At 30.5% G+C, this 23,170-nt stretch overlaps 1 protein-coding gene across 2 annotated transcripts in view; it reads left to right on the top strand.

Annotated features, from left to right (window-relative positions):
• Positions 1-23,170, top strand: part of LOC136971285 (protein lap4-like) — an 82,314-nt gene that overhangs the window by 14,910 nt on the left and 44,234 nt on the right. For both annotated transcript variants that reach the window (XM_067265746.1, XM_067265747.1), the window contains exons 3-6: positions 8,633-8,711; positions 13,774-13,863; positions 15,811-15,931; positions 18,262-18,336. In XM_067265746.1, the coding sequence (XP_067121847.1) occupies positions 8,633-8,711; positions 13,774-13,863; positions 15,811-15,931; positions 18,262-18,336 (365 nt within the window). The remainder of the gene's footprint in view (positions 1-8,632; positions 8,712-13,773; positions 13,864-15,810; positions 15,932-18,261; positions 18,337-23,170) is intronic.

The raw sequence follows: 23,170 nt of genomic DNA on the forward strand, positions 1-23,170 counted from the left end.
GGAGATATGATGTAATACTTTTTGCAATGATAATTCTCCTCTTCTCTTCTAGCAATGGAAGTATTATATATATATACACACACATAATACACAAACATAGTCAAACTTCGTTAATGTGTAGTTGAAGAGATTTAAATATGAAAGTGACTAAAATTGGCTACATCTTGGCAGTCTTTTTCTACATCTGTTTGAGACAAAATCAAGCAAAGGAAAAGTTGTTTGACTGGTTTTGCTGTACAAGTTTCCTTGTAGCCTGGGAGATAAAAACAACTTTGAGATATAGAGAGAGAAATTTTCAGAGCATTGAGTTAACCTGACTTTGCATAAACTGCTAATGTAAAAACAAGGTTTTGGCTGTATATGATATTTAATTCAAACAACATAGGACAACTTATCTTGCCAATCTTTCTCTTTTTGTAATACTATTAGTCCCATTTTCTCTGAGCTTACTCATTTTTTTTTTTTTTTTTTTTGTTTCATCTTTTGGCCAGATGTCTTTTTTACTGCCAGATTCTCTCTCTCTCAATCTAGATTTAACAGGCTAGAGCTACTAGATTCTGGATGAGATAAGACAACAGTACTTAGCTATTTTGTATTGTTTATGTCCCTTAATGCTTAACTTCAATGATCTAGTGAAAATTAGTATTATTAGTTGAGTTGTATGTTCCAGTTAGTATTACAAAATAAGATGTTTCTTTCACTGTTGTGAATCTGCCATTAGGAACTATTATATAAGGTACAGTACATGGTTAATCACTGTTTCAGAAGTACTTTATTAGTTGTTTAGTCAGACATTTTGGACAAAAGCCTCTCATCAGTTTAACCTCTAATTATAATAACATAACTACTATAGCAACCTGCAACTACCACTTACCATGTGGATGCGTTGCCAGTTATGCTACCCGGACTTCCGTCAGACTCGTTACTTACAGACATATTTAATTTTAGATATAATCATCCATGGTTACTTATGGTGGTGACTGGGAACAACTCCTACATCAACAGCCTATAATCACCCCCTATGGTGCTCAGCCAGATATCACTTTACCCCAGCATGATCTATAAACTTCTCAAAGCCTGATGTTTTTAACAACAAGCCAAATGATGGCCATATTGAAGTACCCACAGATGGTTATATCTAAAATTAAATATGTCCGGAAGCAAAGGGTTGGACGGAGGTCCTGGTAGCATAACTAGCAATGCATCACGCAGTAAGTGGGAGTTGCGGGTTCAAGTCCCGCACCAGGTTAATTGTTTTCTTCCAGAATATTCTAAATTTAGTAAATATTAATTTAATTATAATCATTAATAATTTAATAAGAGATAGTGCCTAACTCCTATCTCTAGTACCAAGTTACTTAGAATTTAATTATTAATAGTTCTTATTCTATTGTAGAATATGAAAGGTAATGTTTAAATTCAATATATATTTTTTTAATTCTTTACAGTATTTTTGAGAATCTATAATGTTTATTACAAGAACAGCCTTTTTAAACAATTATCAGTTTTTCAAACTTCCTTAAATTATCATTAGTAAAATGGTGCCAAGTTTGTTCAACAATTGTATTCTTTCTTAAATTAGGGTAGATGTACCAGTTTTGGCCGTGTGTACTCTTGGATTGGAGTTACTTTTCTTTTATCTATTATCTATAATGGCTGACTTCACTGCAAGTCAGATATACCTGTAACTGTAGAAATCGGCTGACCGTATAATTTTAAATTGTCGGTTTGTTTAACAAATCAATCAAGCGCTTATAATTTAAAATAATGCAGTAGGTCCCCACTGTACATGGCTAATATGTTCAAGACACTTCATGTAAAATAGAGAACCCCATTAACAATAAAGTATTTCCTATACTAGCATATCTATCTCACAAATTTTTTTTTTTCCTCTAAAGTAGGTCCTTTACAGCTTATCTTGAGCTTATCAGAACTACCAGCATCACTGCCTTGCTTTCTGGAGTCGTGTTTGCAAAATAACTAGCATAAAAGGAAACAGAGAAGCACTGATATCACACGGACATGATGTTCTACAATTGAGAACTCTGGTCAAAGACTGATGCAAGTTCCAGTGTTTAGTAAAAGACAATCATTGTAACGGTTTCACAGAATGAATGAGATGCCGTGAGGCTTCGCGCGTCGTAAAAAATAGTGTGAATTTGGCATGCAATTAAGAATTTTTATTTTGTAAATTTTTTTTCTGGATTGCCAATAGCATAAACCTGAAATGTGTGTATGGCAGGGTCCTACTGTATAAACATGTTCTTAAAAAATATTTAATATAAGTTTTACTTTTTAAAATTTTCTAAGTAAAAAATTTATTTTGCTTTTTTAATTTTTAATTGCTATAAAATTAATTCTTAAATATTTGTTATAATTTAATTTTAATTTTATTTTTGAATTGTCTACTTAAAAAGTATTATTGTTTATTATTATTTAATTAATAATAATAATTAAAAAACAATATTAATATTAGCTTTTTAAGCTGTTGACACCCAAATATGTATAAATTAGATATAGTAAGAAGTCCAAATTTAATAAATGAAAACATTATTAGAGCAATTAAACTTTGGCTTCAGATTTATCTCAAATCAAATGGCTTAGAAAAGATAGAAGAGTTTGAGTCTTTATTTATTCTAAGCTATTTAATTTGAGATCCATTTGTTGTTGGAGTAAATTAGCTTTAAAATATTTCTTTTATTAAATTTAGACTTCTTATTACAAAGTGATCAAAGTTTAGTTATGAGGAATGGACTTGGCGATGCTGTGAACCATCTGGGCTTGTTACTGCTCTGTTACATACTGCACAAAATACTTAAACATTTACCACAAACTCTAGAGATAACATTTTAAAGTCCTTGCTGGTATTGCTGAGTCTACTCTTCACAAAGAATCTTGATTGATCACTCTATATAAACTGAATTTAAAGAAATCAATATGTCAAGAATTCAAATATTTGTAAAAGTATTGTTATTCCTAGCTGTTTTTATCTCTGTCTTGTTTCTGTGCATGTTTTACACTATCCTGCTTCATATTTTTATTTAATTTTATTTTATTGTTTAAATTTAATTTATAATAGATGCATCTCTCTAGTCAGCTATAGATCTTTTCCAATTTAAATTTGCATCCTTCGTGCGTCCTTCATGTACAGTACAGTCTTTTGGAAACCATCATCGAGTGAGCCGTCATGTTTCTCATAAGCACTGTCTTGTAAATTGAGATTATGTTCTTAGAAATATAGTTACATAATATTGTAACAAGATTGCCAAAGAAAATATAGCACTTTCTGTAGTCGTAATAGAAGATGTATACTAGTCATAATAGGAAAAATCATGAAGTGGGAGATATTTTTTATAAAATTTGATGAGTGCTTTGAACAAAATACTAAACAAGTATTTACTATATGTTTATTAGCTCAACGGATTTTAAGATGCAGCAGTATTATAATTGTTTTTGTGCTTCAATTTATTATTGTACATTTAATAAATAGAACAAGTTTTGATTAGATCTGGAAAGTAATTGTAATGAAATTTGTGCAAGCAGATCTATAGATCAAATTTATTGCATCTTTGATTTAAAAAGTTGTCATTTTTCAATGTACCCAATTTAAGATTATAAACCACACGGAAACCTTAAGTTACGGCAAAAATTTTAATTACTATAATGTTTCCAGCCGTATCTAACAGACCTTCCTGAAACAGAACACAAAAAATCATAAGTAAGTTTAGATCAAACAGTTCTGTTCAATATTAAGATATTTTGTTCTACTTGAAGAAGGTCTGTTAAAAATGGACAAAAACACTATAGTAATTAAAATTTTTATTGAAATTAATATTTTCTCTTACCACACCGGTAAGTTCAAAAACAATACTCACACCCAAAACCACTAACCGCTGTGAAAACTCCAAAAAAACAAACATTTTCGATTCCCCTCCTGGGATCTTCGTCAGGTTTAATTAATTCTTTCCATTGGAACTGGATTCAAAGGTTTTTTAAAAATTTTTAGAACGTGCCCTGCTTCCAAAAAACGTGCACTCGACGCGTCCCCATTGGTTGAAAATTATTAAAAACGGCTCGTGAATTCCTTCCATCTCAAAAAATTTTTTGGAAGCAGGGCACATTCTAAAAATTTTTAAAAAACCTTCGAATCCGGTTCCAACAGAAAGAACTAATTAAACCTGACAAAGATCCCAGGACGGGAATCGAAAACATATATTTTTTTTGGAGTTTTCGCACCGGTTAGTGGTTTCGGGTGTAAGTATTGTTTTTATTGAAATTTATGGTTTCTGTGCAAATATATAAATGCAGTTTCATGTTGTTTTATTCAAGATTACTTTCAAGGTTTAATTTAACATAATATTTGAATCAACATGTTTTTATGCAATAAAATCCAAAATGAACTGTATAGAACCATATGGAGAATTTATTTCTTTAAAACCTTTTAACTAAAGACGTAACAAGAATCAACAAACCATTGAATTGAGATATAATAATTCAGCTGGAACATTGTAATGAAAATAATTGTAATATTAATATGGAAGAAATAAAAATATTGGATTTTGAAGAAAAATAAAATAACATAAAGATAGTAACTAAAAAAAAAAAATATGGTAAATTTAAATAATAGTTTAGATCTTGATGTCATCTGGCAAGAGTATATTATAATGAACACTCAACTTGAAGCAATAGTTTTTTTATGTAACACAAGATAGAGAAGAAATACAGGTACTCCTCACTTTACGACCTATCTGCTTAACGACCACTCGCGCTTATGACCAATCGAGTTTTGACCTGCAATTCAGGGAATCCCCTTGAGTGTCGGTCAGTGGTGAATGGTGACATGCGCACTAAGCGTACTATAATAGGCTTGTGTGTACTATAATAGTCTTACAGTACTATAATAAGCAAATAGCGTACTATAATAGGCTTTTTATGAATAAATTTGAAGTTTGTTGCATAATTTGTATAATTTTACAACGATCCTATATTCCCGATGCAAGCTCCTCGCTTATCGATCAATTCGCTTAACGATGTAGTCGTCGGAACGGAACTCGGTTGTAAAGTGAGGAGTACCTGTAGTATGTGAGGGACTGATATGAATAAAACTGGTAGGACTGAAGAGGAATGTCAAAATAATTATGACATTTGAAATGCATTTCACATTAACCAGATTTTCTGAATATGAACTATTATTCAATAAGCACTCAGATAAAAGTTTAAATCGTAACACCTTAAAACGCCGAGAAACTATTTATTACATCAATGAAATGTTTTCAAATGTTTTCAACCTGCTCTACAGGTCATCATCAGGTTTAAAAATTCCGGAACATTGACAACCATTCCTTATCGTATAGAACGTGTAAGAACATATTTAAAAATTTCAAAGACATTTGAATATCTCGTTATTTGAATTCAAAATAAATATATGTGATACAAAATTTCCTTTTTCTTCTTTTTCACTTTTTGTTTCATTTGTCTTTTACTTATATTTATTTTGTATTGTTTGGTTACTGTAAACCATATACAAATTTTGTATTGTATACATTTATTTTGAATTTGAATAACGATATATTCGAACGTCTTATTTTTCAATTATGAATTTGTTATAAGTTTGCATTTAAATTCTGATTTATTTTTTGAGATTCTTTTATCACAGTATCTTAGTTCCAAAAATAGAATATTGTAATCAATTTGATCTGTGGACATAAAGTCTGTGTGCAGTCTTATATATCAGTAACTAAAGATGTATTAATGCTAAAACTATGCAGTAAATATTCAAAAGTTTAACTTTCAAGTTTTCTATGTAATAATTTCATCAATGTGGAACTGGCTTATTTTATTAACCCATCTCATTAATAACCATAAAATAACATGGTGACAATTGAAGAGAGAGAGTTATTTGCATGCTTTGGCTTCCAAAATTAAAATTAATAACAGCTGTTAGAAAAAAGTATGCTATTCATTATGGTAAAGATGCCAAAGCCACACGGTTTACATTTTCTATTGACTGTCATCATTTGAGGTCACTAACAGTATCTTTAAATAAAATAAATAAAATTAGTTCTGTATTGGTACGAGTAATTATTTATTGCAACATTGTCACAATGTTCTCAATTTTGGTAATGTCTTTTCCCCTGTACTTACGTCATACTTTTCCTGTTAACAACGGACTCGTGCCGGTCATCTAGCTTCATTCAGGAGAAAATTTTCGAATTGAAATAATATGACTTCTGGTCAAATTTGAAGTTCGTATCTAGTTAATCGGGGGGACCTCCCGACCCTAAGCGTTCCATATCCGGTCTCGACCTTCATCCATCTAACTCCATTCTCGAGATTAAGGAAGGACAGACAAACAAGATGCCGGTGAGAATTTATAGGTCTGCAATTTTTGAAAATTGCAGCTTAAAAATTATTACATACAATAGAAAACTTCAAAGTTAAACTTTTAAATATTACTGCATAGTTTTTAACATTTGTACATCTTTAGTTATAGAAATATAAGAATACATTTTGTCTTTTGGCTCACCTTACATGATGACATGTTGAATCACGATGAATTTTTTGACAGATTTATTCACATGTAAACTTTTACGAGAAGCGTGTGTGATATAACGTAGTTCATTTAACATAAAAGACAAGAAACTAATACAAAATATACAGTAAATTCCTACTTTGCAATGTGTGACTTATATAAATATCCTGTTATGACTGAATGGAAATGCTATAATTGTGTGTGTTTTTTTTTACTCGTCATCTCAGTATGTCGTTATATGGTTCAAATAGTATTTCTAGGAATATACTCTCAATTTATACATAGCTTATGGGAAATATAATGGCTTACTTTATGACAGTTTTAAAGAAACCAATTAGATTGTAAAGTCGAAAGGCGGTCTCTTACACTATTCCAGCAAATACGTATAATTTTTCTTCATATTTGATTAATGAAAGTAGTTTGAAACTTTTAATTTATAAAAAATATAAGGTTAATAGATCTTAAAAGTAAAAGTTTGATGTTAAATTCAAAATTTACAAAAAGTTTTAAGAAATTTGAAATAGCGTTATTTTTCATGATCAAACATCTGGATTCAGTACTTTGAATGCAAGAAATTTGATTGTATAGACAACAGTAGATGTGTGTGTAAGCTAGGTGTTGTAGAAATTTGAGAGGTCATACAAAGGTCGTCACTTGAAGAATTGAGTTTGAAGGATTGCATATGTTTGATGTCTTAGAAGGACACAGTCATGGTGTCTTGGATTTTGTTGAGCTTTAATAATGTAAAATGTACATTGAAAATAATTGATCTGTGTTTCAGTATTTTGTCCAAATGGCTTTACAAGATATCAATGCATGAAATTGGGACTTTTGTTGCAGGTGTTAGCATATAAGGATGGTTAGTAATGATATCTTGATAGGTAAATGTTCCAGAATATTAAACTGATTAAAAATAGTAAATGTCATATTACAATTGATTTCCTCTGCCATGGATACAAAGAATACAATGAGATAAAGAAACAATAAGGATAAAAATTTAAAAGTCATAAACTATGCATTTGCATATATGTTTGTAGTGAAGAAAATCTTCAACACAATAAATGTTCAACAGAGCTCATATTATAATAGATGTGGTGAAAATAGGATTGTAAAGAGATTACTAACTTAAAATATGGAGTACAAAAGCACATCTGGCAATGTGTTTCACTATGGAGCTTTTAAGTCTAGTCATTCAGAATGAACATAACCGTTAAAATATTTATAAAATAATACACAATCTATTTTATACATTCACTAAGGGAGGGAAGTTCCTATCTGGAACTAGCTACATTAGCATATAAATTAAAATTAAAGTAACTACGCACACGGAACCATTTACGGTGTGATAACGAAACATCGGAAAAAAACGGAAAAAACAAATGTTTTCGAACCCTTTCTGGGCTCTGCATTGGGTTCTTAACCGTTCCTAGACGGAGGTTCGATTAACAAATGTCGTTTAAAAAAGAATTAAAGAAAAAAGTAATGAAAAGTGATATGGCATAGATTTGATTCTTCAACCTTTACAGTAGAAGCCACGAATTTAACTAACTATGCAACCACAGCTATTATGTTTTGCCTTTTTTTTGATAAATTATATGCTAATAGAGCTACAAAAGTCCAACTTTAAACATTGATATCCCGTAAACGAAGGCTCTTAAGACAAAATACTGAAACAATGGTTAATTATTTTCAATGTGCATTCACGATGTTAATTAGAGCTCATCAAAATCCACACTGTCACGAATGTAATGATGTGGATTTCCTTTTGTAAATATAAGAGTTGTGAGTAAGAAAATATGACACGTATCCAATATAGGCTAGCTATAAGTCTCGTTTAAAAGTTACGTAAAGAGTTGGTAATAAAATAGGAAGAAAATTCTTTGAGTACTTTTTGAAACCATATAAATTAGACGGTAAATGTTTCTAAGCTCGACAAAAGTGATTTTTAACGTTGGTTTCATAAATTAACGTATAATTGTTTCAATGTGCATTTGACTGGTGTAGAGATATATTTAACTTATTTGAATGTCAACAGGTTAAAAAGTCTTTTATGTAAAATTTCAATGATTGATGATAATATATACGCATTATAATTTTCAGATATCACAGAAATTCCTGAAAATATAAGGTTTTTAAATAATCTTATCATTGCAGACTTCAGCAGTAATCCTTTATCAAAGTAGGTATAGTTAATGAAATTTTTAAATAATAATACAAAAAAATTAAAATTAACTATTCAAAATCAATTAAATGGAATTTGAAATTATTATTAAAAATCAAACTTAGCAATAAAGAAGTCTATTAATTTATAAATCGGTAAATATTTCAAGTTTTTGTTGAGTTTCTGGATAGGTGAATAAAGCATTTATTTAAATTTTATTCGTGTACGAAAGGAAGATTTCACTATAATGTTGTTTATTCAGAATTTCACTGCACTTGAAAATGTTCGTATCAAAATCCGAAAGAATTTCTATTGTCGTTTCTCAGATTTGCGAAATAGAATGTCCGAAACGTTCTAAAACGATACGATGCAGACTTTAAAGAAGTTATTTGAGAATCTGGTTGAAAGATTAAGGCCAAGACATAGTCCCTAATATCTGTTTGCGTATAAATTAATGGACTTTTTTATTATTACGTTTAATTTTTATATTTTTTTAACAATGAAAAAGAATTTTTGCCAGCCCTATTATACAAAAAAAAATGAAAAAGAATGTTATAAATTAACTTACATAAACAATCATAAATTTTTATAATAGAATTTGTTAGAATATTGTTCAAATAAGTACTCATCTTTTTGATTTGTTGTGAAACCGTGTTGTATTGTCTTAGAAGTGTTGAACACAAGATCGTATTGATAACATCATCACATGGCTTTTTCCACCTTTATTTAGTTGATACGGTACGTGTTTCGGGCCTTGTGTCCCTCATCAGTCAACTAAAATAATATAAGAAATATTGTATACACCTTTATTTAGTTGAAACGTGTACCGTATTAACTAAATAAAGGTGGAAAAAGCCATGTGATTGTTATTAACATGATCTTGTGTTCAACACTTCTATTAATCTTTTAGTCATCTACGCATTAACAAAGTTTTAATATACGGGGCGAGGCAATAATTGTCACCTCGGATATTTAAATGAATTATCAAGATTGCATTTCTTTGAGGTTTTATGATGGCAAAAAGGTGCATTTGGCTAAAAAATAATTTGAATGTGATGCACTGCATTGAGGTGAAATGAAAGATCACCTTTAGATAAACTATCGTGTATGTTTATTTTTTGAAAGCAACTTCTAAGAGGAATAGAAAGACATGGTTAGAAGGGCATTTAAAATCATTGAAACTCAGTTATAAATAAGTTATAATCCACAGTTCCATATTTTTATCGAAGCATATTGTAATAATTCTATTGTATGCATTTGTGTACAGAAATAACACTATTTCAGTGTTATCATACTTTGTTACTTCAATGATTTTGAATGCACCTGCATCATAAATATTGTATTCTTTTAGTAGCTGCTATCAAAAATACATACACGTAACATTTTGTTTAAAATAATTTGATCTTGAGAATGAAGAATTGTATCCTTTGAGACATTATTTTCTGCTATAAAAATTTTATTCTTTTTATTAGTTAAAGTTGAATTTTGTGTTTATTTCATTTTTAATTTACAGTATAGTTAACTGATAAACCAAAATTTAATCAAGTTTCCTCTTTCTCTGAGGTGAATTGTAGAAGAGTACTTTGCCAACAAGAGAATGCAATACAGTATATAAAAATATAAGAAAAATTCTTGAGTAGACAATACACACAAACATGCCTTTTAACTTAGTCTTTTCGTACGCACGTGAGGAAAATAACAATTTTACGGCAGAGTCGACCCTTTATTTGAGACCCCTCGTCTGCCTCCATACGTGAAAAGGTTAAGAATAATTCTTCTGGCAGTGGCACGATTTAAGTAAAAGAATTTTTCTTAAATTTTTGTTAACTTAAATTTGTCCTGGCTAATTTTTATGCAATACAGTATAGTCTGTTTCGCAGATCTAGACTGGAAGATGTGTGGTACTCAGAAGTGGTTTTAAAGTTTTACTCTGATAACTTCTTGTGATAATATGAATTTGAAAAAATTAAACACCGTTTAGTTGTAATTGCCATAAAACTCTGATTTTATAACAGTATTCTTGTATTTCATCAATCACTTAGAACTAAATATTGTACTAAACTGTATGTGCTTTCAGAGTTTTTCATTATCTAATGTACTCTTGTGGTCCATGTTAACTCAAGTAATTAGAACTATTGTACACAATAATTAAAATAAAAAATTCAGCAATGAGTTATGTAACTCTTCTGGCTGTTATGGGATCTTATTTAAAAATAACTTATATCATTAAATCATTACCCCCATCTTGAGATATTAAATGAAATAGATGCACTAATAAAAAATTCTATGCATGTACACACAATGTTTTACTCACTTTTTGACATTTTTGGGTTTAGAATGTCTCAGAGTCAAATTTGACACGATTCCAATAGCCTCCGATCCCTTGTTATGTGTACATAAAAGCCAGGAAAGTAAAATGAAAGTTAACAGTGGATTCAATTGATAAATAATTTTTACATTGTTTTCAGTGTCATTTTACTCTCTTCTCAAATTTGTTCAAATTAAACATTTATTAAAAATATAAAGATGATATGTCAGTTATATAGCTACACACCTAATATAATGGTATAACAAGACATTGTTTTATAGTCAACTGAGTGATATAAGTAGCATTATTTACAGCATACACTTAATTGAGATCTCTTATAATAAATAGTAATTGTTAATCTAGCAATTAACAGACATTTTTGGTCATATTTAGTGATCCATATTTGTGGAGGAGGAGTTTATATGTATATATACACAATACAGGGATAAAAACGATAGCTGAGTGAGTGCCATGGAGGTGGGCTGTGGTCAATTAAGGCAACTCTAGTTGGCAGCTGTATGGACATATTTAATGGTCATGCTTAGATTTGACTTAGAATAAAAAACTAAAATAAACAATTACATAATAGATTGCTGGGTGTCTCATTTAATTTTACAAAAAATAAGTGATACAAACAACTTATTTTGTTTTTTAGTTTGGCACTTCGAAGCCAAAGATGACTGAAAACATTTGCTCTTTAACTATAATTAAATGCTAGATTGAAAGTTATTGTTTATTCTACTTTAATCACTCAGTTTTAATCTTCTGTAATTTGCAATCAATATTTTCATCATCTGAATTGATTTATTTGTATGAGAATAGGAAATTGTTATAAGACATATTCATAATTTATTGTTAAAATAATGAAACGAATAAAAAATGTCTCTAGAACTTGTTAAGGATGAACTACAGTAAATAAAATATTCATAATTCCAATTTATCCATAATATTAATAACCAAATCATTAAATTCTGGATTATTTCAGGCTGTATCTTGGCTATTAATTATTAATGCAAAGTAATTTGGTCTAGAGGTAGATGGCTAGACTGCAATCTTGTACTGAATGGTGATCTAACTGCCTATTTTTTAGACTAAAATACTTTGCTGCCTGGCCATTCAACCATTGGTTAAGTCATCAACCTGCTACTGTGGAAGACTTGGGATTAAATCTGGATAAAGAACTCTAGGAATTTTGCATAGTGATCTGTCTCGAATCATCAATCCCCATCTCTTACACCTGGCCACCCCTACAATAGGCCTGATAAAATATCCTCTTATTGCTCTTAGGACAGAAGGAGTAAAAAAATAGTCAGCCAAGATGTGGCATGAAGTAATCTGATGTTTAGTGATTTGATTATTAGAGTTTGGATTTAATTGTTTATATCAATATATAAGTAATACAGTCAAACCTGTTTTTGTGCGGGGGATAGGGACCGCATAAAAGAAAATGCATTAAAAAAAATCGTGCAAAACTTCACGAGTGGCTATAAAAAATAGTTTTCACAACACAATTAAAAAAATATTTTTTTTATGAGGTGAATAGGGACCGCATAAAAAAAGTCTCACTTAGAAAATAACTCGAAATCATACGAAATAACTAGGAATTGCTTTTTTAACTCCTTGGGCCTTTTTCTGCAACACCTAATGGGGAAAAAAATCCTCTAAGAATTTTAATTTTTATATTAATTAATTATTTCCACTTAAATACGAATCTAACATTAAAAAGTTAAAAATAATTGTTAAATAATGATTTTATTTGATAAATATAGCTGGCAGGAAGTGTTATTTCATTTAACAAGGAGTGAAATTTCACACCTGCAGTCTAAAGCTGGAGGGGAGCTAACTTACCGCATCTGTTCAAATATAACATAATATTTATGGTTTTTATGCTATTAAAATAAGAGGGGACCGAAATAAACATATGAGAAAAAAATTTTTCTGAATAAAAAATGAAAAAACCTGCTGATGTCATAGAAAACAACCAATAGAGTTTTAAAAAATTTTACAGGAGTCAATTATGTTCCAATTTGATTGAAATTTTCATATACCGCCGCACACAAAAAAATCTCACAAATAAAAATCGCACAGAAAAAGACCGCACAAAAACAGGTTTGACTGTATTTGCTTATATATTGATCTGCATCTCTCTGAAATACACATGCCTAAGATTAGACATTTGACTATCAAGACATTTGATAGTAGTAAATGTTTGCAGAATCCTACATATGTAAATTAAAGCATTTTCTTACAAATTTCCAGAATTTGAACAGAAAAGAATTTTCTAACTGCATAAATTTTCAGAATGTGACAAATAAAACAAAAATTTATAAAAAGAAAAATCCATTTATATTTAATTTTATATAGTTTACATGCTAATTCTGATTATCAGAATGTTGAATATATCAGTTTTTAATCAATCTCCATAAAAACTGTATGTTAAAGCCTGGAAATCATTCATCTTGTAATGCCCCCAAGTACTTTTGAGCCAATCAAGCCCACCTTTGGGGACTTCACCTCAACTGTATCTTTTGATTGTAGATGAGTTCAGGTAAATCTCCTGAAAATAAGCATGAGCTTGACTTTCAAGCCAGTCAGGCTTGAAAGTACTTGGGCGTTAGAAGATGAAAGGTTTTCTCAGGTTGGTCTTTAATTGTTACTTTAAAGTAACATCTAAACTATGAATCTTAAGATAAGTTATAAGTCATTTAAAATAACTATTTGTTTAATAGTATTTAAAAGTTTGATATTTTATTTCATTTTTTTATTTTTTAGATTGCCTTCAAGTTTTCCTCAGTTAAATAACTTGACAGTTTTGGGATTGAATGATGTTTCTCTTTCAGAACTTCCGCACGACTTTGGAAGGTATTGTATTTTGTTAATATTATACAGGTACTCCTCACTTTACGACCTATCTGCTTAACGACCAATCGAGTTTCAACCTGCAACTTGGGGAATCCCCTTTCACAGCTTGAGTGTCAGTCAGTGGCGAATGGTGACATGCACGCTAAGCTTACTATAATAGTCTTTTTATGAATAAATTTGAAGTTTGTTGCATAATTTGTATAATTTTACAACGCTCGTTTATTCCCGGCGCAAGCTCCTCGCTTATCGACCAATTCGCTTAACGACGTAGTCGTCGGAACGGAACTCCGTCGTAAAGTGAGGAGTACCTGTAATAAGTTTAATAAAGTTTCAGAAAAAAAATTTCATATAGTAGACTATACATTTTTGACCTAATTAATTACTGGAAAACCATCATTAAACAAGCTCTTATAAATCAAACTTTCCCCGAACTTAGTGTTATAAATTAAGATCCTATTCGTGGAAATAGTTTGATAAAATAGCTTAACGTGTATTACATTATGTAGTCAAAGTATAGTAGATTGTCAGTTAACCACACTTATTCATGACATGATTCAGACGATTCACATTATTGAAAATTCAAATAATTAGTTTAATGCTATTACAAAGTACTTTTTCAGTAATAAAGATTATTTCCAGCAGTTTTCTTTTCTGGTTGGAACAGTTTAACAAATTATATTTTCTTTGACCACTATTGTTAGAAAATATCTTAGTTTATTTGATATACTGTAAATTTTTAAGTACCCATAAAAACAGTGTTTGACAAATGAAGATGTACTGTACTTAAAAGATAGAGCTTTGCATTCCTTGGGTGATTTAATGAATTGGTGATTTGGATAATCAGACTACTACTGTTTACGGCAGTTGAGTGTGCCATTTCATACCAGTTATAAATGGAAGATTGTAAAGTTTACAAAAGATTGTTAACTACGAAAAGATTTTATTTAGCAACATTTTGATATTCATCAGAATTTTTAGTTTATTGAATTATAATAATTTTCTGATGATGGCATTAAAAATATTGTCAACAACGAAGGAAGATTTGATAAAAACAATATATTATATTATATATCAACTAAATGAATGGACAAAGTGATGCCCTTATCTGCTGTGATAAAGTTGTTAAATTTTCCTTGTCGCAGTGGGCAAGAAAGACCAATATCAAAATACTGCGGAACAACCTGATAGTGATTTACGAGTTCAAATATCGTTGTTTGTGCCATATTCCAGATTAGTTTTATTATATATATATACAAGTTATGGTTAATGAGTATAGGAAATGATGCGAATAACCGGTCATTTGTGATATTTGTACATTGGGTAATGACATGGATAGACAAGGCAAGATTCTAGTAGGCAGTTTTGGCAATGCATTAAAAAATTATCCTAGTGCTGCTTGAGTGATGATGTGAACTTTCATGGCAACTGTTATACTCAGTATAATATATATTCCTTGCAACTTGGTAGTTGTCAAAACAGACCAAACCACTTTTTGTCAAGTTATAGATGAAAATATGCAGAAAAGAAAAGGGGGGGTACTAAAAAACATGTTGAGAGACATTTCATTGTCGGTACTTTTTGCTGAAGAAGTTTTTATGAAATACTTTATAATTGCAATATCCTATCCTGTATCTAGCTCTAAAGTGTTTCATTTGTTTTTAAGAATGAAATATTGTTGAAAGATCATAGATTTGTAATAGCTGAAGAAGTTATTCAAAAAATTGAAACTGTTAGCAGTTCAAACAGAATCCTATCAGGATTACTGTAGAAATTTCGGAAGAGTAAGTCATTGTGTACAGTGTCAGAGACTGTTTTGAAGTAGATTCATCAATATTAATGATTTTTGCACAAGTTTTTGATATAATTTTATTCTATAATTTATTTTTCTATATATGTAATATGAGAATTTGTTAACAACATTAAAAATTTGTTAATTTATTTTATTAGTTTAAGCAAGTTAACATCATTAGAATTAAGGCAAAATTTCTTGAAAGAATTACCTCTGTCGTTCTCCCAGTTACATAATTTAGAAAGGCTCGATTTGGGTAGCAACGAATTTGAAGAATTGGTAAGTTTTATTTTTTTAATTATTATTTTTTTTATTATTAAACTTATAATTTTCTATTTTGGCACTATAGTGAATATGATTTTATGTTCTTGTAGCAAACACGCAATTTAGTCAACAATAAGTTATTTTATGGTGTATGATTACAGTTTATATCAACCCAGTCTAGTGTAGAAGTTGAATCATGTTACTTAACTTTTTGTCACAAGAAGTAAATACTGTATATTTTCATGCATTTCACTATGGTCTGTGCAGCAAAAGAGTAGAGATGAATTTTCCTGAGCCGGAAGGATCTATATCAGATGAAAGGGATGGAAGGAGATATGTGAAAGTTGTCATATAGATCGGATCTCTTTCGGATGTTTTGTTTTTTACTTTCTAATACATTTTTAAATCATCTTTATTTTAAATAATTTTAATGTTTTACCTTTGTTTTTACAAATTTTATTACTGTGATTTATGTATCAACTCCTGCTTGTTTCCTTCCATCCTTTTTATCTGACATAGACCCTTCCCACTCAGACTGATTCATGTCTATTCTTTTGCTGTGCAGACTATAGTATAGTATGACAGAGAAAAATAGCTTATTTTGATTTACATTATAAAGTACTGTACATAACCATTTATGTTACAGTATGAATTTAATATCACATATTGTTACTGATTTAACACATATGCTTTATATATAAATGCCAGTTACAAAACTTTATTTAATACTAGCAAAGAATGCCTAGCATTGCCTCGGAACTGGGAGAGGGGGTTGAGTCGTCCTCGTTTAGGGTAGCATATGGTCTGCCTCTTGCAGGGTGGCAGAGTAACTGAATTTGGTAAAAATGAATCAAAAGGTTTGGCAATTTGTTGGGGATGAAATTGAGGGGAAGGAGCGAGGGTCCGAGTTTTAAAGTACCATATATTTTTTTGGAGGATTTTACAGACTGACTATGCAAAATTTGTCTAGATTGCTCAAAAGATTTGGGAGTTTGGGATTATGAGGATGAAATTTGAAAGGAGTCGGGGATCCTAGTTTTATGGTAGTCTGTTTCCCGTAGAGTACCAAAGAGTAACTATATGGAATTTAGTCAAGATTGGTCAGAGGGGTTTAGGAGTTTGTAGGGAATATGAAATCAGCAGGAAGGATGCACTTCTTCCTGCTGATTTCATCTTGTGCAAGTCCAAGTTTCTGACATACAGTACATAAGCTTTAAGGCAGCTTATGCACTGTATGTCAGAAAGTAATAAGCTTTCTAATGGTCCCTTCATATGGATACATTTCACAACAATTGCAATCTTCTTTTAGGCTTTTTATCATCGATAAGGTTCACTTGCACATGCGTACACCTGAAAAGTAACTAAAAGAACTGGCATAGTCACCTAAGTTGAATAGGTAAACACAATAAGTATATGTGGAGTGCGTGATCTGACTCCCAGTTGCACCTGGAAGTAGGCTGATTTTGGAAGCTATGTCTCATGAAGGGTTGCATGTCAAGGCATAGGTTTTTACCTTTATTTGGGCATGTTCTACAGCTCTGTTAAGGTCCCAACAGTATCGTTTATATCTGCAACTGTGTCTTATTATAAGAAATGAATGACTAAGACAATATAAGCAAAGCATATACACAACTACCTGAATTACACAAATAAAAACTGAAACAAAAAATATAAGTTTAATAAAGCTCCCTGGGTGGCAAAAGGGATTGACTTTGAACGGAGCAGAGACACAACAATGTGAGAGAAATGCCACGGTAAAAACGTCGTTTTAATGCATTTGTCTTTCTTAATATGAAAATAATATATAGCCTATGTCCATCTGGAAGGCTTAAGCTTTCTGATAGAGAAAGAATTTTAAAAATGGTTCAGTAGATTCTGAGATCATTTCTAGCAAACAAACATTTTCGCTTTATATATTAAAGTGAGAATGTTTGTTTGTTTGCTTATAGATTATCTTTTGATATTTATATAATTCAAATTCATCTTTAAATTGTAAGTTTTGAAATATCTGAAAAAACATTTGTTTGTGTTTGACGATTATCAATATTTAAAGGACGACTTTTATCATATTAGCAAAAAATTAAGACAAATCTCTCAAAGTCAATCACCTTTTATTTCACTTTAATTTCAGGAACTATACCACAATAAAAATAATACCTTATTTTATCATCTCCATTTGTTTTGACATAAGAAAAAAATAAGTATATTCTGTAAATGTGCTTAATCTACAGCCCATACAGGACGTAAATGATTAATATTTATTCTTACAAAATTATATTTAACAGATATGATTTATGAGATTATTTTAAATGTACAGTTTATAATATATGTAAATATATTTTTAGCAACCTTTAATTGGTCAGTTATCAAGCTTGCAAGAGCTGTGGTTAGATTGTAATGAACTCACCACTTTACCACCGGTAAGAACTTATATGCTATTTAATTATTTATCATTTAAATTTACACTATTTTATATTATAATCATAAATTACTGTCTCACAGAATGCAATTTTATTATCAAAAATTAAGTTACAAAATCACTCAATTGCATGTTACGATTTTTGTGTGTGTAATTATTTAATAAATATTATGTTTTAATGTTAAAAAATAATTTTCATTTTTCACATTTTATCCAACATGAAATGCGTAGATTTTACTAATCAACAGGAGACCCCCCTACTAATCAACCGTCTTCCTCACTTTTTCCAGCAAATTTTTATTAAAATGCAAACATTTTTGACCTCATTTAGCTACCTGCATCAGGTTATTGAATTCAAAAATGAAGAAAAAATACAAATGTTTCAAACTACAACATTCTATAACTTCAAATGATGTTTTAACTTAGAATGTTCTATTTATAACTGATTTCTTTAAAAAACATTCAGTTTTTTTTATTTAATAAGAAAAAACTGAGTGTTCCAATTCTGTAACCTTAGAGGTTGCTAAATGAGGTTTAAAATGTTTTTGTCATAATAAAAATTTGCTGGAAAAACTTAAGATGATGGTATCTTGTTGATTAGTAGAAAAGTTCAGGATTTTGGAGGAGACTATATGCCTAGATTTTTTTTTATAATTGTTAATATTGGATAAATTTAAAACATAACACATTCCTGTTGAAATCAAAGAATCATTTAAAGATGAATTTTTAAATGATTCTTTGATTGTGTTAGGTTTTATATACATTGGTTAATGAACAGTTCAGTTAACAAACAAATTGGATAATGAACACTTTCGCGAAAGATTTTTATGTTCGGATAATGAACACCTCACAGAACAAACACAAGAAGAAGCGACGTAAAATAATGAATACCGATCGGTCTTCCCTTGTTTTCAGTCCACAATTTGAAACTTTTTGGAGCACGGGAGACGTCTACATCGACGCTTAACCCGGTATATACTGATTGGACAGTATTCATCCGAACTTTAAAACTCTCCCTTATAATTCCAGCCTTTTATTTCTCTGATAGAAACAATTCTTTTATAGTATTTGCAAGACTGTCAGGCGGGCACTCATTAAGTTTTGTGTCGGTTTTTATTTTTGAAAGGTGAGAGTATAATAGCAAAGGTATAAAGTGGGCAGAAGATGTCTAATGTTGCTGGACAGTATGGCTTGAACAGGTCTACAGTAGGCTGCAGTTCAATCTTATCTAAGAAAAATACTGTATAATCAAGAAGACTCAAGCAGCTAAAGGAGTAACAAAAATCACATCTGAGAAATAAAGAACATTGAAGAACTCATAATGGAAACTGATCTGACAACAGAAGAACACCAAGACCTTTTGAATGAAAAACACGAAGAAACTCGGCAAGATATGTTTTCTTCTGAAAAAGAGGATTAATGCCAATATCTGCTATTAAAGATCTTTTGAAGTGGGAGGATGTCAGAACAATGGTCTTAGAATGGCATCCAAACCAGGTTGAGGTTAATAGGCTTGGGGGATCTCTACAATTGTAATGCTATTAATTACTTCTGAAAAATCCTGAAGAAGAGAGAAAAGCAATTGACATTGGACTGATACTTTAGCTCCCACGAACGGAATAAACATGACTAATAAAAATGCAAAACTGTGTATATATGTGTTTTTATTATTACATATAAATAAACATAGTAAGAAAAAATATTTTTTATTTTTGGGGTCTCCAGAACAAATTAATTGAATTCCCATAAAAACCTATGGTAAATCGATAATCGGTTAATGAACAATTTGGATAGCAAACAAAGCCTTGGAATGAATTATGTTCATTAACCGATCACCCACTGGACAGTATTCATTTTTCCTGTGCTTAGTTGTTTATGTTAATTGTAATAGATCTAAAAGATCTTTACTTTGGGTGCTTGCTTTCACAAGTGAAAATTTTCTGTTATGATTATATGACATGTCTAATTTTTTTGTTGGCTTGTTGGTGTGATATCCACAGAGTTCAGATCATATTTCTGATGATGGGATCTCAATTAATTGCATTGAATCTATGGGAAATATGGTGATTTGCTTAACAGTGTTTAATGAACCAATTAGATTGTAAAAGAGGATGTCTACTGCCTATATTTAACTTATTTATTTACGGTAGAATCTCACTTTAACGGATTGCTCGGGCCGCCAATTATTTGTTATATTGCAAACAATGGATTTTCACACACCCAGGAAAATACCCAGGACATATATAATGCATAAGTGATGAAGAGCCTCAATAAATTGGTGATTCAGCAAACCAAAAAAGGGAAAATTCTCACATTCAGAAAATAAGACAATAAACAGAGAATTGTACAAAAGAGAAAGCTATACACAGTATCTAGAGTAGATACTGTGTAAAAGCTTAGAGTAGATACTGTGTATGTAAAAGAAAGAGCGAGTAGATGATTCCTACATTTTAATCCCCGAAGTTCAAACAATGCAGGAAGATTAAGAGGTTATTGGTAGGTATAAAAGAAACAAAACAATGCAAAAGATAAATGCAAAGTTTATATTAGACTTGGTCCAAAAAAGAATACCGAGCCTATTTCTTATAAATGATTGAGATTATTTTTGACTGATGACATTTTGGATCATTCATTTTTTGACTAATTTTATGTAATCTAGTATACTTAAGTTCTTTTAAAACATGCATAAAACATAACCATAGAAAATGACGATAAAATTAACATTCTTTAAAATTTAAATAGTGATTTTAAGACGAGCGAGTAAATTTTACTCATAGTATACATGGGTGAAAAAATCCTTAGTACACTAGGGTTAACACGTTGACTGCCATCTACGAGATGACTCGTAGTTACCGTTTTTGCCTAGGACGCCACCTACGAGTTATATCGTAGTTTGTTTCCTTGCCATATTTGTGCAGCTACGATGTAATTCATAGTATATCAGTGTAAATATGAATAGATAGCTTCAGGGGCAAGAACAAAAAATCAAGTTTGGCTTACATGAACAGAACATTTATTAATAAATGAACAGAAAATATAATCATAAAAAGTTTATTCAAAATCGAAAGCAAAACGATATTTTTATTGTTTGTGATAATTTTTAAAACAATCTTCTACGCAAAGGGCTGGCTTCTCAAGACAGATTGGACAGAAATAACGCGTTTCTCGGCGTTTTTTAGCTTTGGTACAAATTCGACATGGCTTTGTCAGATGTTGTTTTTTCTGAGTAGATGGGATACTCTGTAAATAGTGAAGCTTCTGCAATTTAATTTTTTTTGAAACTGGTTGAATCTCTTCTCCAATCAACGCTTTGACGAATGCTTCTCTAAACTTTATAAGTTTTATTTTAGAAGAAGTTGCTTTTTGAAAGAGTTTGTGCGCATTATGTATATATATTTCTATAATATGTAATGCAACCTTTTTGGGCCATCTAATAGTCTTTCTTAGAGCTGTGTAGTACGATAGCATTTGATCTGATCGTCAATGCCAGACATTCCATGATTATAATCTCGAATTATATTCGGTTTCATCGAACATTTTCCATTGCGATTGAACACCTCTACCATTTCAACAACGTGCATGTTTGAAATGGTAAGGACTTCTCGTTTGTCTTTCCATTTACATACAGTAACAGGACCATTTCGCTGCCAAATAAACTCCCCCATTTTCACCAAAAATTTTGTCAGATTCTGAATCACTTAGATTAGTGTAGTAATCAAGTTGTTTTTTAGTCAGTGGTCTTTTCTTATCCATTTTGGGATATTTATAATTTGATTATAAAAATAAATAAAAAATAACACACTCAAAAAAGACGTAAATGTGATGTGCTCGCCTCTATATCCGATTTATTACTAATGAATTTAGACGCACATCTCCGATTGGCTGTAGCGAAGTGACAGGACGAATCGTGTCTGTGCACGAATTAACTCGTAGTTTGGCTTTAGCGAAGATCTTTCTGTTACATAAGCCAACTACGAGATAATTCGTAATACCTTTATTTTAAGAAAAACACATTCTATATGCTATTTGATTATTACTATGTACTCTGATTAGAGTTTTTAATAATATAATATAATTAAATTAAGTTGGCGTTTTACAACAGAATCCTAAAAAGTCATGTGGCAGTCAACGTGTTAAACTTGTCGGGAAGATCTTTATGACTTGAAAAGACTCGACTGCCTTGCCAAATTTCAGCACTACACTTGGACTAGAGTCAGAATGTTCACCAGGTGGCTCCTCCTCAAACATATCATCCTGCTGAATCTCTTCATTCAGTTCTTCAGTCATACATATTCCAGACATAAATGCATTGTCCCAGAAACACAAAAATTTAACTAAACCTTGAAAAAACATGAAGTTTACAATAGATGGATCCAGGAAAAAGTCCATAATTCTGAGTTACAGATCTACTAAAAGGAGGTAAAATTACATTGATTTGGCAGAACTCAATCAGATGAAAAAAAAATCTGATTTCAAGAAATCTGTTGTTCTGCAATCTGTTAAAACAAGATTCTGCTGTGTTTATTTTTTTCATGCTTCTACCTAGATGATCTTATAAATGGGTAAATGAGAAATCCGGGGTTAAATCTAATGTAGATCATCATTTTTCATGAACAAGTTGATTCAGGATGCCTTTTTACATCTCTGACTTGCATTGATTAACAGGATTACATGCCATTCAGATCAAAGTGGGCAAAGTTAATTATGATCATGTAATATGTAGTGTTTTTATGTTGCATGACAACAACAATAAAAAAACAAAACTTTAAAATATTTCTGAAGAAAGTTTATTTATAGTTTAAAATGCCAAAATATTTTATTTATGTAAAGTATTC

Source organism: Centruroides vittatus, unplaced genomic scaffold (genome assembly GCF_030686945.1).
Source record: "Centruroides vittatus isolate TY-2023 unplaced genomic scaffold, ASM3068694v2 contig_2433, whole genome shotgun sequence".
NCBI lineage: Eukaryota > Metazoa > Arthropoda > Arachnida > Scorpiones > Buthidae > Centruroides > Centruroides vittatus.